The 16,650-nt window shown below is 44.4% G+C and overlaps 1 protein-coding gene across 3 annotated transcripts in view; it reads right to left on the reverse strand.

The window, feature by feature from the left end:
• Positions 1 to 16,650, reverse strand: part of CDIPT (CDP-diacylglycerol--inositol 3-phosphatidyltransferase) — a 106,765-nt gene that overhangs the window by 17,670 nt on the left and 72,445 nt on the right. For all 3 annotated transcript variants that reach the window (XM_069244093.1, XM_069244092.1, XM_069244094.1), the window contains 2 exons: positions 14,594 to 14,747; positions 13,363 to 13,444 (listed from right to left, as the gene is read on the reverse strand). In XM_069244093.1, the coding sequence (XP_069100194.1) occupies positions 13,363 to 13,444; positions 14,594 to 14,747 (236 nt within the window). The remainder of the gene's footprint in view (positions 1 to 13,362; positions 13,445 to 14,593; positions 14,748 to 16,650) is intronic.

Below are 16,650 nucleotides of genomic sequence, written 5' to 3' on the forward strand. Positions count from 1 at the left end.
CCGTTTCAACTTCTCAGGGCGTTTCTGTTGAGGGTGAGGGATCTGGGCTCCAGGGTTATCCTGATTGCACCTCTTTGGCCGCGAGCGAATTAGTTCCCGTTGTTACGGCTGATGGCAGAAGGAAGGATGTGGCCTCTGCCTCTTTGTCCATCCCCCCTGGAGTTTCCCTGCCTCTCAGTGGTGTCGTTGAGGAGGTTGCACTTGACGGCCTGGAAGTTGAACGAAGGGGCTTGACGGGTCTGGGGGTACCTGTAGCGTTGAGTTCTACATTATTGGCTTCCAGGCGGCTTTCCACTTTACTTTCCTATGGTAGACAGTGGCAGGTTTTTTCTTCTTGGTGTTTGAATCATGAATTGGATCCTACCTGCGCGTCTATCTTTGAAGTGATGCAGTTCCTGCAGGACGGCGCACATTTGGGTTTGTCGGTAGCATCTCTGAGGGTACAGTGGGCGGCGATTCAGGCATTCAGAGGTCCGTGGCGTAATCTTCAGGATGAAGGGCACCTGATGCCTAGATTCTTTCAGGGTCTGGTTAATTTGTTTCCTCGCCCAGTACGTTCCTTTCCTTCCTGGGATCTTTCTTTGGTTTTGGATGTTTTGACAGAGGCCCCATTTGAGCCATTGGGAGACTGTGATTTACGCCATCTGTCTTTGAAGACGTTCTTTTTGGTAGCCATTACTTCGGCTCGTCGGTTAGGGGAGTTGGGGGCATTGGCCTGTTCCTTTCCTTTTTGTAAGGTTTTTCCTGATCGGGTAGTTCTGGTTCCGGTTCCTTCCTTTATTCCGAAGGTCAATTCTTCATTCCATTCCCGTCAGGAGGTTATCCTTCCTTCATTTTGTCCTGATCCCTCATCAAAGGAAGAGGTCCGTTTGCATTCGTTGGATGTACGCAGGGCTTTATTGGAGTACCTGCGGGTGGTGGCTTCTTTTCGTAAGGGGGATTTGCTTTTTGTGAATTTCGGTCCGGCACGTAAAGGTGAAAAACCTTCCACGGCTTCCTTGAGTCGGTGGGTGAGATCTTTGATTCTGTTGGCCTATTCCTTGAAAGGGGTAGTTCCTCCTCAAGGGATTCAGGGTCGGTCTACCAGAGGTATGGCGGCTACAGTGGCAGAACTACAAGGGACCTCCGTGGTGGAAATTTGCAGGGCCGCCACTTGGGCTTCACCTTTGACGTTTGTGCGTCATTATAGGCTATCGGACTTGGGTAGTTTGGAGTCGGTATTAGGTCACCGGGTCTTATCCTCTATGAGGTAATAGGGGTAGGGTGTTTTGGTGTCCTTGGGGCAGGACATGAATAAAGGTTCTTGCAACTCAGTGTCCGTCTCCTGTGTTTTTCTTGCTATGTCTCATTGGTTTAAAAGGAAGGCGAGGGAGGGACGGGAGGTAATGCGTCCATTTTCTTACGATAATGGCATTACTCCTAGTCCTACTCCCTCGTCTTCCTTTTCCGTTCCCTCCCGCCCTCCCGGTACGGACTGTCCGAGTTGCTGCTTGGGCTTGGTTTTTGTACAGGAGGAGGTAAGGGTGGGGGGGGGGGGTTTAAAAGGGGAAGGGAGGGTCTAGGGGGGAGGCGGGAGGCCTCATTGGTTTAAAAGGAAGGCGAGGGAGTAGGACTAGGAGTAATGCTATTATCGTAAGAAAATGGACGCATTACTGCCCCTCACAGTTTGTTTCACCACTTCTACTGGAACAATGTGCATATGTCCGGATGTTGTTGCAGTCCCCAAACATTCTGCCTCCAGTCTGCCCCTCAAGGAGGGTGAGAATACCAGTTCTGTGTTTACTCTGACCCTCTAATAAACACTCTGCAAACCATGCATCATACTTATGGCAAGCACAATTTTATGGGAAGACAAGAGGCTCCTATTATGCATCACATTGGGCTATTTAGTCTCCAGAGCAGTCACAAACTGAAAAGAGTATCATCATATTTTAAAGTGAAACTACAATACTCGGAGATCCACTGTGTGAAGGAACTACAAACTCATACGTAACACAGGATTACATTACGGCTCTATAAATATTATCCCTTTCCCAAGACCTTCCTCTTTCTTGCTGCTTCTGGTCGGCAGTTAAGTATACAATCTTCCTCATTAATAGAAAGCAATACACATATTTTATCAATTAACTGTATCTTTATTGAGGACGCATTTCAGAGCGTTGTTCTCAAAACTTTGGGATTAAATATTTTTTTGTCGTAAAACAGCGCTGTACCTTACCGTCTTCTGCCCTGAGGCCGTCATTCTTGTTCTCTCCCTTCCCTTCGATCTTGTCAGAGCTGGCTGCTGTGGAAAGCTCTGCATTCAGCTCTGTGGTGGAGTTGCGATACATACCTGCTTCCCTCTGTTCACCTTTGAACACCAGCTGCTTCACAGCTTGTCTCATATGGCAGTGCTCGATAGAGCAGCCTTTTTCTCCTACTTCAAGAGGACGACTTTAATTTCTGTTCACCCGGCTCCTCCCAATTATTTCAGGCTTTTGAGAAACAAGAACACCTTTTTATTGTCCTTACTATTCTTTCAGTTATAAATAAACATATAGCCTGTGAAGCCTTGCTAATATGACCAAACAATATGTCAAAGTTCTAGTGACGACCAAGAGCAAGACATGGAGGTCAGTGATTATGTTTTCAAAGGGAACTTAACAATGTTTAGCTCTACAGTTAAATCAGATGCCAAAGCTTTCATGGGGACTAACGTTAATGAGACTGGAAAGAAAAAATGTTAAAGATATAAGTTTGTCCCAGACCCAGCCTACTGGTAGCAGCAGGATGTCTAGGACAATGGATGGATTCAGAGTGCACTTGTATCTCTTATACAGTGAAACGCATAGCTTGGAGCATTCATGGAGGCAAAATATGGGACCATTGAGTTTGCAGGTTTCTGTGCCAAAATGATTTGCAATGCTATAACAGCAGAGTAAGATGACTGATTTGTGCTGTCAGCCAGACAAAGACCCTGTACAAAAGAGGCAGCACTTTCTTTAAGGAAATGCCCTTATTCCCTCTCATAAGAGGATGTTATGGATGACGATTCCGATGTCATTGATTATTCACTGCATTCAGACTCTGAATCAAGAGGGATCACATTTGAACTAATATGGTCTGCCTAAATGCAGCCGAAAGAGAATTTCAAAATTGTCTACTGAAAGTAGTTTGCTCAAATGCTTCTCAAACATTTGTGACACAACTTCTGAAACTCTTATGGGTCCACCTTTGTCATTCCAAATTTTTCTACAGACTGGACAACTATTTCTCAAATGGGCGAATGCATAACAAAAAGAATTAGCAATCCTTTGGAAAAAACAGTGAGAAGTTACTTAAAATCAGAATGTTATAGGCCTTCTACTACGGAGTAGGTGTTATCAACTCCTGTCATTGGCTCAGGTTTCTGAACTTCTTTAGAAAATATGCAAGAGTTCCAAAAGAGGCACTGGTCAGGACTGGTATTCCTGCCAAGATAAATATGAAGGGTCCGTCACAAAATAAATTGAAATGGCAGAACAGGCAAAGGAAGAATGCCTGGATATTGGCTCTTCCTAACTGTCAAATTAGATTCAACTGATTCATCTGTTTCCACAGAAATGCAAACTCTGCTATTTCATTGAAGTGATACAAAAGACTATTGTAAGAAACAGATACCAAATAGAACTTGCTGCATGTGAAGAGACAATACATTAATAAAAATAGATCTCTATATGTGTGTACATGTTTAACTCTACTGAATTAATTCTATCATTGGGCAAAGTCTTTGGACAGCACGTTTTTTCCAGGAATGGCAGAAAAGGTGGTAATTTTGCCAGTCGATTCCAATTTGAAGGATGGTCTATTCCAGAAGAGGTCTATATGGATTTCAGCACTTCCCTCAGAAGTGCAGAAGTTTGTGAAAGCAATCTGCCAGATGGCATGCAAGAGTCTCCAATAAAAATGGCGTATTGCTTTTTTTTTAAAAACAAAAACAAAACCGTCAACTCATTTAATCAGCTTCAGGGATTCTCTAATTAGTCCTGGGGTTCCAAATAGAGTTTATGGAAGTGCCAATCCAAACTTTCTTTCCATCCTCTTTTTATCTTTCTCACACAGACAGGTCAATAATCAAACTGGAAACTTTTACTCAAATATGCAATGAAACCCAACTTCTTACACTCAAAGGACTTACTCAATTATCTGTTCTTAATAAAGAAGAAAAACAAAATATTACGTTCAGTAATTAATTTACATCACTTCAATCAATTTGTCTTAAATAGTATTTTAAGATGGAGACTATTCTTCACCTCAGAGACTGTTTCCAACTCGTAGAGTGGATGGTTATTTTAGGACCTCAAACATGATTACCTTTCTATATTGCAAACAGAGGACTGGTGGCAGTGTATAATCAATGCTGCATCTCGCTTAGGTAAGCAATGTAGGTACTAATAAGTTATAGTAGATTGCTCAATGGGTGAGACCACTATGCTACCAACTTAGTGCGATAAGCAGTGAGAGATAATCCACATGAAAAATAACAACAAAACACCCAGAGAAGAACAATATTATTCATAGACCACTGGAAAGGAATCCAGTAACACCAATATATCCAGTTCACATGAGGAAACAGTTGCAGTGGAAAAAGCATGAGGCGTATTAACTGTGCGAACTGTATTACGATGGGCAGTAATGGTAAAAGCGTCAAGAAAAAAAAGAATGGGGGCCAAGGTACATGCTCCCACTCGTACATCCAAATTAGATAAAGGAAATTGGTATGCCAAACCGAACTATGTTGGAAAAACGTCATTAAGAAGAACCGTGATAAAATTCTCTAATAATCTGCTGCCGACATGCGTAGGAAACGAATAGCTCCACTTTGGCTATGCGTTTCCTACGCACGTCAGTGGCAGAGCTATTTCCTTTCCTGAAAAAGTTGACTAAGACAAAATACGTGTCAGCTGTCTGTTCATTATGGATCTACCGTTTCCTCATGTGAACTAGATTTATTGGTGTTACTGGATTCCTTTTAAATGACCTACGAATAATAGTGTTATGCTCTCTGTGTTTTGATGTTATGATTATCTTTCTGTTCCCATCCATCTTCCTTATAGAAGATTCCTTCAATTTCGGTGGGAAGAGACAAGCTATCAGTTTACAGCACTGCCATGTGGCTTCTCGTTGGGTCCTAGATGTTTCATCAAGCTTGTTAAACCAGTAATAATACATTTGCAGTCTCAGTGGGATACAGTTATTAATATATCTGGGCGATATTCTCATTAAGCTCCAATCAAAGGTGCTCTTTCTGCTCACTTACAAATCTCTGTTCATTTCTTAGAGAACCTGGAGTTTGTAATTAACCAATCAATCACAATATTTTCTTACACCGATTCGTTCCACAGAATTTTTGGTTTCTTAGTGAATTCAATATTGTGTAATCTTCAACTTCCAGAGACTAAATTAAGTACTACTGGGAAATAATTATCCTATTTATTGACTTTGACCCACATATCCATTCACCGTTTGACTTGTGTAGTAGGTCTTCTATCTTCTTCTTTTCACTGTTTTATGAAGAGTAAAAAAGAAAATCGACACTTAAGTGTTCAGTTATCCAGTCATGATTCTGTTAGATGCAGAAAGAAAACAGAAGACAATTTGGCTGGAACATCTTCACACATGGCAAGTAGAACTATTTTCAATACCACCTCGGATCTATTAGAATAAGACTCACTTTCATCGGAGTGAGGAGCACGTTGCGGAGAGTTCTCAACTGGGGGCATCATCATGAACTTATTTAGACCTTCTTGCAGTCAAACGACTCCAACGCATCCAGAACGCATCCGCCCGCCTGATCCTCGACATACCCCGCCGATGTCACATCTCCCCTCACCTGAAGGACCTCCACTGGCTCCCCGTGGACAAGAGGATCACCTTTAAACTCCTCACCCACGCACACAAGGCTCTACACGACACCGGACCCGCCTACCTGAACACCAAACTCAACTTCTACGTTCCCTCACGTCAACTACGCTCTACCAACCTTGCCCTCGCCATCGTCCCCTGAATCCAGCGCAAGACCTCTGGCGGCAGATCCTTCTCCTACCTCGCCGCCAAAACCTGGAACTCACTCCCGACCTCACTGCGCCAGACCCAGGACCTCCTCACCTTCAGGAGACTCCTCAAGACATGGCTCTTCGAACGATAGCAGCACCCTCCCCCCCAACCCCCCTAGCGCCTTGAAACCCTAACGGGTACATAGCGCGCTTTATAAATTATTGATTGATTGATTTCTTGCAGGCTTCTTTGCAACAAAGACTTTCATGAAACAACATGCGAGTTCAGTTTTTCTAATAATGGACAATTTCAGATGCATCAACTATCGAAGGAATACCAAATAAAAAAATACTATCAATGCTCATCAAACAGTTCGGGGAGTACTGGCACCATCATCACATTTTGGTGACTGTGGAACGTCTATCTAGGCATCTAAATAGGTCCCAGACCGTTCTCTCATCATCTAAGAGATTACAGAGAATACAAAACACAAGTGGTCCATTGTCAGTGGATTTATATTGTTGCCACTAGAATCAACACCTAACTTCCAGATATTTCAGTTGAAGGCTGGACCCTCTAGCACTTGGGGCAGATGCGTTTATCCATCTGTGGAATTAGAATAATCCTTATGCCATTCCCCTATTCAAAAGTCAGAGAGTCGAACCAGTTGGTAACAGTCATCCCTTTCTGGCCATCTCAGATATGGTTCTGGCTCTCTTGAAAATGTCAATCAACATGCCAACTCTTCTTCCCAACTTCAGACGCCTACTTCGCAACCAGTTGGGTCAATTCCACAATTTCTTTCCTTCAGACAAACTCTAGCTGGTGGCTTGGAAAATAGTGGCTTATCCTGATCCATCACAGGACTTTTGTCAAAGACTCATAAATTAATTGAGAATGCCTGGATTCAGGGAACATCAAGTGTCTATATATCAGCACGGTCAACTTGCTGTGTGTGTGGAACAGTTACAGATCGTCTTTCGGAAGATGCCTCCATCATAGCCATTTTCTGGGGTCATTTGGCATCTTTAGATACATTTTTGTAGGATCATTATTACTCATAGCATCATCATATCCCTTAACCATTGCTATGTTGCAGAAAACTGGTTGGAAAGTGTCCATTAATCCACCGAGTACTTCAAGGGTATAGGAGGCATATGCCTCCTGCTGCCAAATATACTGCTGTATGGGTTGTGAATGTGGTTCTCAATATGTTTAATTCTTGGCCTACTAATGTTTTTAGGGTTAAAACTGATTATCAGCTAAACTGTCAATACGACTGTGCCTGGTATTGTTAAAGGCAGTCTTCAAAGTCAATGGCCTTGGAACTGTTGATGAGACAGTAACCTCCTTCCAGACTATTTCTCGATTTGTATGAGGACCAAAACGGTATCCTCCTCGGTGGAGTACCCTGCTTTTCATGACCACCCAAGTATTTGCGTCGGCCACTGCCTTAGGATATATTGCAAGCCTCTGCTCTTAGAAGGTCCTCTGCACAGCTTCTGACATCATTTATTAAAACACATTCCCGTTTATTCTACCACTTGTGCCAGGGGGGTCACATGGATTATGCCTCAAACTGGAATTGACATTTCAATATTTCAGGTTCATTCGAAAAACAGCTGAATGGTCTTCAACTTCCACTTTTAAAGCCTTTTATTGGAAATATGTTTCTCATGCATTATTTTCAGTAGTTAACTCACTTTAAAAATAAACAACTGGAGCCTCTGGTCTAGGCATAAAATGCTGATTTTCCAACATTTAAAGTAGGAAAGTCCTAATTTTATTAAAGACATGGAGACGAGCATTATTTCCCATCTATATCTGTACTGAATTTAACATTGTCAATATCCTACGGTGCTCTCCTTTGGTAATGAACTTTATATCTACTACTTCTTTCTTTTCTTTTAGTTTCAACAGTACTTAATTTTACCTCATAATTCTTATGAGGACCAAGAACAATAGATCGCTGCGATTCTGGTCTTCTTCATTTGTGTATTCCCCATTATGTTCCAGTTCATAAACAAACGGAACTGACTTTTTCCACATAAAGGAAAAAGAACGACTTAGGAAAGTAAAAGTATTTATAGAGCCACAATGGAACATATGTGTTGTGTATGTGTTTGAAGCTCCTTTCCACAATGGATTTCTGAGTATCTGAGTACTGTAGTTTCTGTTCTAAATGTTGTGATAGGTGTTTCCATTATTGGCTGCTATGACGAATACACAGAAAACTGATGCATATTACTGACCTCTGCATCATTAATAATGTTCACACTTCCCTATATTAAACATGGAAAATTTGCATTGAGTGGTAATGCGGGACCAAATTATGCATAGAGGATAGATGAAATCTGTAGTATGGAAAATGCATTTATTTTCTACAAACTGTAGTGAAATCATAAATGGGAAACGTTTTTGTTTGCTTCATTACGTTGCTCTGAACAAAAATCTTAATAGTCCCCGACTCGAGCAATGAGGAAGAACACGTAGAACGCTAACATTACAAACTGCCTTTCAGAAACTGCCACACAATTCCAACGTGGCGAACCAGACAGATTATCATCTTTTCCCATAGAATAATGGAAACAAGCCCCTTTAAATGTAACTTGTCAATTAAATGGCTTGATTTACCCTAAGCTACATACCTATCCATCCATACCCAGAGCCACTGGAATTATACGGCAGCTCGTCACGACACCGACCCACTCCGCAGGACACAGACTCGACCCTATTTTCTCTGCCAGCAATCACGTCTCCTTCAGCCACACCACCGAACTCCACTGGACAGACCACCGTTGCATCCACTTCTCCTTCAAGAAAACCACAACATACCACCACCCACAACGGATCCCCTACCGCAGTTGGAACAAGGTCCCTGAAGACCAACTTATTGCGACCCTCTCCCAGTACCCACCCATCGACACCACCAGCACTGATGCAGCTGCCCGCAACTTCAGGCAATGGGTTGACACCTGTGCCAATACTCTCGCCCCAGTCAAGAATTCCTCCAACAGACGCACCGACAGAAAGGCCTTCTGGTTTACCGCCGACCTCCACGAATCCACAAATTTAAGCAAACCTTCCAAAGATTCGAAAGAAAGTGGCGCCAAGATCAGACTCTGTACAACCACACAGCCTTCAAAAACACCATCAGCAGACAACACCAACTCATCCGAGCCACCAAGAGAACCGCCTTCAAAGACCGAATCAACAATGCACACAGCCACAAGGAGCTCTTCAACGTAGTGAAGGAACTCTCCAACCCCAGCTCCAACGCCAACGACATCCCGCCATCCCAAGACCACTGCAACTCCCTGGCCCCCTACTTTCACCGCAAGATTGCAGACATCCACAACAGCTTCAGCACCCAGACCCCCCCAGCAACCACCAACACCACCTATTCACCTCTGACCAACCTCCTGCTCTCCTGGATCCCCATCAATGACACCATCGAAATCATGAACACCATCCACTACGGCTCTCCATCTGACCCCTGCCCTCACCACATCCTCAACAAAGCAAGCTCCGTCATCGCAACCCAACTACGGAATAAACAGCTCCTTCAAGCCCACCACCTTGCCGGAGAGCTGGAAACACACCGATATCAACGCCCTCCTCAAAAAAAACAAAGGCAGACCCAAAGGACCACAAGAACTTCCAGCCTATCTCCCTGCACCCCTTCCCAGCAAAAGTCATTGAGAAGGCTGTCAACCGACAACTAACCCACTTCCTCAAGGAGAACTGCACCCAGGACCCTTCCCAATCCAGATTCCGCAGCGTTCAAAGTACCGAAACCGCCCTCATCGCCACCACCGACGACATCAGAACCATACTGGCCAACGGCAAAACCGCAGCCCTCAGCCTCCTGGACCTCTCGGACATGTTTGACACCGTCTGCCACCACACCCTACGCTCACGCCTCAGCAATGCAGGAATCCGCGAAAGAGCCCTGGACTGAGTCACCTCCTATCTCACCGGCAGAACCCAGAGAGTCCACCTTCCCCCATTCCGCTCAGAGGCCACCAAAATCATCTGCAGCATACCCCAACGCTTGTCCCTCAGCCCGACCCTCTTCAACGTCTACATGGCCCCGCTCGTTAACATCGCCGATCCCACAACCTCAACATCATCTCATACGCTGACGACACCCAGCTGATCCTCTCCCTCACCAAGGACTCTGCCAAGACCTACCTCCACAAAGGAATGAATGCCATTGCCGAATGGATGAAGCAGCTGCCTCAAACTCAATTCCGACATGACAGAAGTCCTCATCTTCGGCTCCACCCCTCTGCATGGGATGACTCCTGGTGGCCTGCCACTCTCGGAGCCGCTCCGACTCCCACAGACCACTCACACAGGATTCATCTTGGACTCCTCATTATCTATGACTCAGCAAGTCCACGCCGTCTCCTCCTCCTGCTTCAACACCTTTTACAAATGGATACCCACCGAAACCAGAAGAACAGTCACCCAAACCCTCGTAAGCAGCAAACTAGACTACGGCAATGCCTTCTACGCAGGAACCACAGCCAAACTCCAGAAGAGGCTGCAACGCATCAAGAACGCCTCATCCTGGACATCCCCCGCCACTGCCACATCACAGACCACCTGAGAAACCTGCACTGGCTCCCAGTCAACAAGAGAATCACCTTCAAACGCCTCACCCACGCTCACAAAGCACTGCACAACACCAGACCAGAATACCTCAACAGACAGCTCTCCTGCACCCCGACCTGGCATCTCCGCTCTGCTGACCTAGCCTTCGCAACTGTCCCACGCGTCTGCAGAACTACAACCAGCAGTAGATCATTCTCGCACCTCGCCGCCAAAACGTGGAACACTCTTCCCACCCACCTGCGCCAGACTAAAGACCTCCTTACCTTCAGGAAACTTCAAGACCTGGCTGTTCGAGCAGTAGAAGCACCCCCCCCCCCTCAGCACCTTGAGACCCTCACAGGTGAGTAGTGCGCTTTACAAATTCATGATTGATTGATTGAAATAATGCAACAACTAAGATGAAAATTATGCAACAGGTTCTGTGGCAGTATACTTTTGCTCTTTTGCTATGCTGATGCACAATACTGTCTGGGCAAAATGTTCACCACACAGGTACCAGTTTAATAAATGAATACTGGAATTAGTGACCTTCTGCAAAGAGTTGTACCTCTGTGCGGCTCCACCTATGGCACATTTATTTTATTAACGTTTGATCCATTCAAGAGAGACATATACTTTTGTTGAAATGTGCAAATTATGCTCCAGATGTGGAGTTACTTGGAGATTTAGGTAAAAGCTCATTTCTCTACAATTACACTAAAATCACGCTGGCAGAAGCAGAACTGCATAATTCCCATGGCAGTGTGTATATTCAACTGTTTAAGGATGGCTACTGCGCAAGAAGCTCTTGGGAAGGCCTAAAGTTCATAAGGACGTATCAATGTTTCAGATATGATATGGCATGGTATGATTTAGGGTAAGAGTACTGTAAACACTGGCTAAAACACAGTACATAACTTCCACAGCGTGACAGCGAAACAATCACAAATTAGCAAATGGTATCATGGGAATGACCTTGCAACCCTCTTCGCCCGGAACGGTAGCTTTGGTTTCACAGGCGTAATCCTGAAATTTCAGGAAGTAATAAATCTGCTATCACTAGTGCAAGCCTGCAAAATTAGCACAGTAAGAAATAGCACTCATGAAACAGCTATGAACCTGAAACTTCAGTTCACAAAATAAATATGAGCGGCGCTTATTTCAAGAAGGTGGGTTGCAGGCTGTAGTTACTGATATTCGTTTTTTGGGACTGAGACCAACTTTTTCATCATCAGGCTTTGATCAACAGCAAGAGAGAGAAAGGCAGAAATTGGAGAAATAATAAGTGCCCCAATTTAAAAAGCGCATAGAGACAACGTTCATCTGTCCCAGCAACGATTAAATTGTTTCTCTCACATCACTGTTTCTATTCAACTTACAGTGTGTCGCTAAGGTGAAGGTTACAGGCCGCTCGATGCTCTGATTAGCAGCTGCAAGTTCCGTGTCTACATGTACACACACCTACACACATGGGTAGTCAACCGTACAAAGAACCATATGTTCTGATTTGAGTGCGACCGTGATGCGCTCCTTGCACAGGTGAACAACGAGGAACTGAAAATGCGAGGAGCCTCTTGGGCTACTTGCAAGGATTGCAGTGTGTGACCCGTACATACATAGACTTTGCCTCTTGTTGCATATTTGACTACTCCACAGAAAGAAAGACATCATAGCAAGAAAGTGCCTCATATAGAACAAAAAAGTATCAGAAAAGAAATAACACATCAGTAAACATCCACATCTGCTGAGTAACCATTACAGTGAACAACATATCACAGAAACTGCACCAGAGAGAAAAGAGAAATCTCATGAATGAGAGTAACAACAAAGAGGAAATGTGGCTTGAACTAATCGACCATTTTACATATTTGTTTATAAATCACAGCGTCCACACCAAAGATAAGAATTGATAACTTCTCTGTATTAATGTTTAAAAATAGAATTGTATCTATAAGAACTCATGTTAATCTGTTTCATTGCAATTTCTTCAAACAATTGTCTTTGCTGGTTAACAGAATTTCGTTCATGTCATTCATCGAAGCCACATAGGATGACCATATCCCTCCAGGTTATTGTGTCCGGTGCTTGGCTTTTCTGTGACAGTCTGATGCATTATTGGTCTTTTATTCTTGTTTTGCTTCCACGGAACTAATAAGACTCACACACCTGAAATCAGTGATTTGCAGGTGAAAAGTGCAGGACTAGAGACAGTGTCCGTAATGACCTAGAGTGAGGGGGTCTCCTTACAGGTACAGGTAATTTCGAAACTGGAATTAGCCCTTTTTGAATGATGGGGAGGAGCTCATCGTTCATTGTGTATAAGAGATATCCTCAATTTGCTATTGATTCGGGCTTTGTTTTTTTTTTTTTTTAATTGTATGCACACTATACTATCACACCTGAGTTCAGAATATTTTTCTCCAATATATTCACTTTTTAAAATGAAACAAGAAATTCACTTTTCAATAATAATAGATGTATATATTATATGCACAAGCGCAGTTAACAGCTGGAGCCGTAAATAAATAAACATTTGAATTAGCAAAAAACAAAAAAGAGCAAAACCATGCCACAGAGAAAAAAAACGAATTTTCTTAGCCATTAGGTACAGTACACGTGCAGCATTTTACTATTTCACTCTTACGTGCGACCTGCATAACATCTGCACTGAACTGGTCTTGAGTGCCTACTGACAGGACGATGGGAAAGAGCAGCACTAGCTTAATTCACGTTACACAAAATTCTCACCCGTGAGGTGTAGTAGAGTCGCAGCACAGGGTTTCCAGATAGGTCAATTGCCTTGTGACTGTCACTGCCTCTCAGGGTGGAGCTGGGAGAAAAAGAATAATTAAAGAGTTGGTGAGAGAAAATGTTGCTTTACGTCAGGGATAAAGTCTTTGGACACTGCAGAAGTGACAATAAGCGACAATCTTTCATCTTCCATCTTTGCCAGGCGTGGCTCCTCCGCAGTGACAGAGGGGCGTCGCCCCCCTGGATGAGTCAGAAGATGAAAAATAAAATTAGTTTTATTTTTCATCAGCTAGCTCAGCCAGCAGGGAGTGGCGGGCTGGGCCACGGGGAGGTGGGAGAGAGCACTAAGGGCCAGATGTAGCAAAGGGTTTTACCCATTCTGTGTCTATGGGAAAATGTGTTCGTACATATGGCCCTAAGTGCGCAAGTGTGTTTGGCTGGCCGTTTCAGGCCGGCCAAACACACATGTGCACTTAGGTTTCTCCAATCTGGCTGTATACACAGCCGGGCTGAAGAAACAGCGCACACCCCAGGCTTGTGTCTGAGTGGCAGTGACTGCTGCTCAGACCAATCCCGCCGCTGCTTACATGCTGTATTTAGCATTTAAGCAGCACCAGGATTGCTGGGGTGCAAATGCTGGGACACCAGAAGAGGATTGAGGTGGCAGGAGATGGCGACAGGAGATGGGTGGCAAAGGTAAGTGGTTTCTTTTCTTTAAAAAAAAAAAAATGTCCCCTGTCGTTCGTCTCCCTCCTCTCCCCCATCCTGGACATAAGCGGCGGCCGCCCCTTTCAACTGCCCTCTTAGAACTTGAGCCTTCACACCCACAGCTCTTTTGACACAAGCTTTCTCTCTTTAATCCCCGCTGTTCACCTATGGATTCTGAAAATCTTGTCTCTTTCAACTTCTCATCGCTCAGTTAATGTGCCATGTGCCCCTTCACCAACTTTACTTTTGTGCTGCACTTCTGTCCTTTATTTAGATGTTCCCCTCATGCTGCTCACTAAAGAAAGGCTATGCACCCAAATGATAGTGCTACTTGAGCTCTGCGCCTTCCCCAGGCACTGATTCACAATAACATCTGCCCATTTCATTGAACTGCTACCCACTTTGGTGCTTTCACCCAACTCCCTCAATGCACCCAGACTCAAAGCACATTTGCCTTCCCGGAAGCTTATCTCACTGCTTTTAACCGAACTCTGCCCTCACCTAAACCCTTCCAGCTCACCTGTGCAGGTGCAACCAGTGGCTGGCCACGTCAATGGTCATGCTGAGCTGGAATAGGATGGTGTAGGAGGGGTACAACAGGGACAGGTTCACTAGCAGGCACATGGTGGCACAGCGGTCCGTCAGCATGTCCAGCATGGCACCAAACTTTGTGCCTGTGAAGAAAATAGATGTTTTTAAATGCATCCTGTTGTCAGCACCCTCCTCCCCCTTATTGACGTAGGCGCAAAGTGGTGACAGAACACTTCTACTGCTGCCGCTCTCCTTCCTCAGGCAGATGTTAAAGTGGCTGTCCCCTCTAATAAAAGAGAAATAATAACTCCTAGAAGGAAAAGGCCAACAAGACAGCTCTAAGAAGAGTGTACACCTGGGAGGTGTATTTGATGCATGTTAAACAATGTATGTCATTCCACTACTGGCACTCAGTGGTGATAAAGTTGAAAACATGCAACTTTAGGATGATTCAAGCACAAGTGTTGGTCGTTTACATTCGTGCAAAAGCATAAGCAGGTGCAGATATGAAAAGTCAAAATATCATTGACATCCCAGGACCCTGATATACACCCTGATATAAAGGAAAAGTCTCAATCCCCAAATAACAGGTGAATAAATGCCTTAGTGGGTTACTGAACTACAAATATTTTGATATTATTACAGTTTTTCCATACTCAATATAACTCTTTGTGTCCTTTACCAGGCTCTTCTGGAAGCCTTGTTTTAAAAATGAGGGTCGTCAGACGTAAGTCCAAGTATGCCTGATCTAGGCCTGATTTTTAGGACATCCACCTATTCACAAGCTTACACAATCTTCATCTAAATAAAACTCTGGACTAGTAGTTATCAAGAAAATCTGGCATCGACCTAGCATCGCGAGCCTATGTGGGCACGCCTGTTTGTAAAGTAAGCCAATTAATGATCTTCTTCAAATTTGCCCACTCGGGTGCCGTCTGATTATCCAGGTGGACCAACAGTCATTCTGCCTTGAGTGATACTGGATAAAAATAAAACACCTGCATTTGCTCATTTTTCTAAAGTCCGTGGGCTAGCCAAAGCCTCACTGCACACAGGCTCCTGGCCGATCAGTAAAGTGATATCCACAGCTCACATCTCGGCAGCCCTCCCTTGGCCACAGAGGGTTGCACACTTCATCCTGCAAACGGGCAACAACTTAATTGGTGCAGCAGCCACTCCTCACACTTCATTCAGGGAATCTACTTGACAGGAGTCCCCACAGGAACTCGCTCCTCCAATGCTCTTCTTTTGTTCACAGGGCACAATGGTCTTGGCAAGCAGGCAGGCGCTGGTGCTCCAGGTTTCAGAGCAGGTGGTCTATGATTCCCTGTGTGATGTATGCAGGGAGACTAGTAGGAGTTGGCTACCAGTCCTGGTCAAAGGTAGAAAGAAGTCTTGCAGAGCTTCTCCTCCTCACACAGCCACAGTTCTCGAACCTCCCCTTCTTATAAATCATTTCCAGACACAAAATGTGAGTCAGTCATTGAAGTTTATATTGGGGGTCTGCTTCCTTTTGAAGTTCCCACTTCTCTGCCCTCTCTTCCTCCTGAAAGCAGTCTGTCACAGCAGGAGTGAACCGAAGCTGATAGCCCAACTGTGCAGGCCGTGGGTGTGACTAGAGTTCACACCTGGATGGTAGCTACAGTGATGTGTGTATCAAAAAGGTACCCCCCAGCTCCCAACTCTATTCTTTATGAGTCCATTATCAGCCCTATCTCCTTTCTGAGATGCGTGCAGGCCCCTTCCTTGTGATCTATCACTGAATCAAGGAGCACCCTTTAAAGTATACATGGAGAGTCTCTGTTTCCCTTCTCCAGTGTGTCCCAACCAGCTCACAGGAATGCAGAAATACACAAATCTCCCTCCTCATGTCTTCACCACGCAGGCCTGGGCTTCCGAGAATAGAGCCCAAGGTCCTCCATGTAATGTACCATTACAGGCACCCTTGCACTCACTGTATGGCTGTAGCACTTATAATATGCTGTACTGTTACCTCCATGTGTTGTGCCATCAAAGGCACCAATACATTCAGCCCATACATTCATT

The sequence above is a fragment of the Pleurodeles waltl genome, chromosome 7, assembly GCF_031143425.1.
Source record: "Pleurodeles waltl isolate 20211129_DDA chromosome 7, aPleWal1.hap1.20221129, whole genome shotgun sequence".
Classification (NCBI taxonomy): domain Eukaryota; kingdom Metazoa; phylum Chordata; class Amphibia; order Caudata; family Salamandridae; genus Pleurodeles; species Pleurodeles waltl.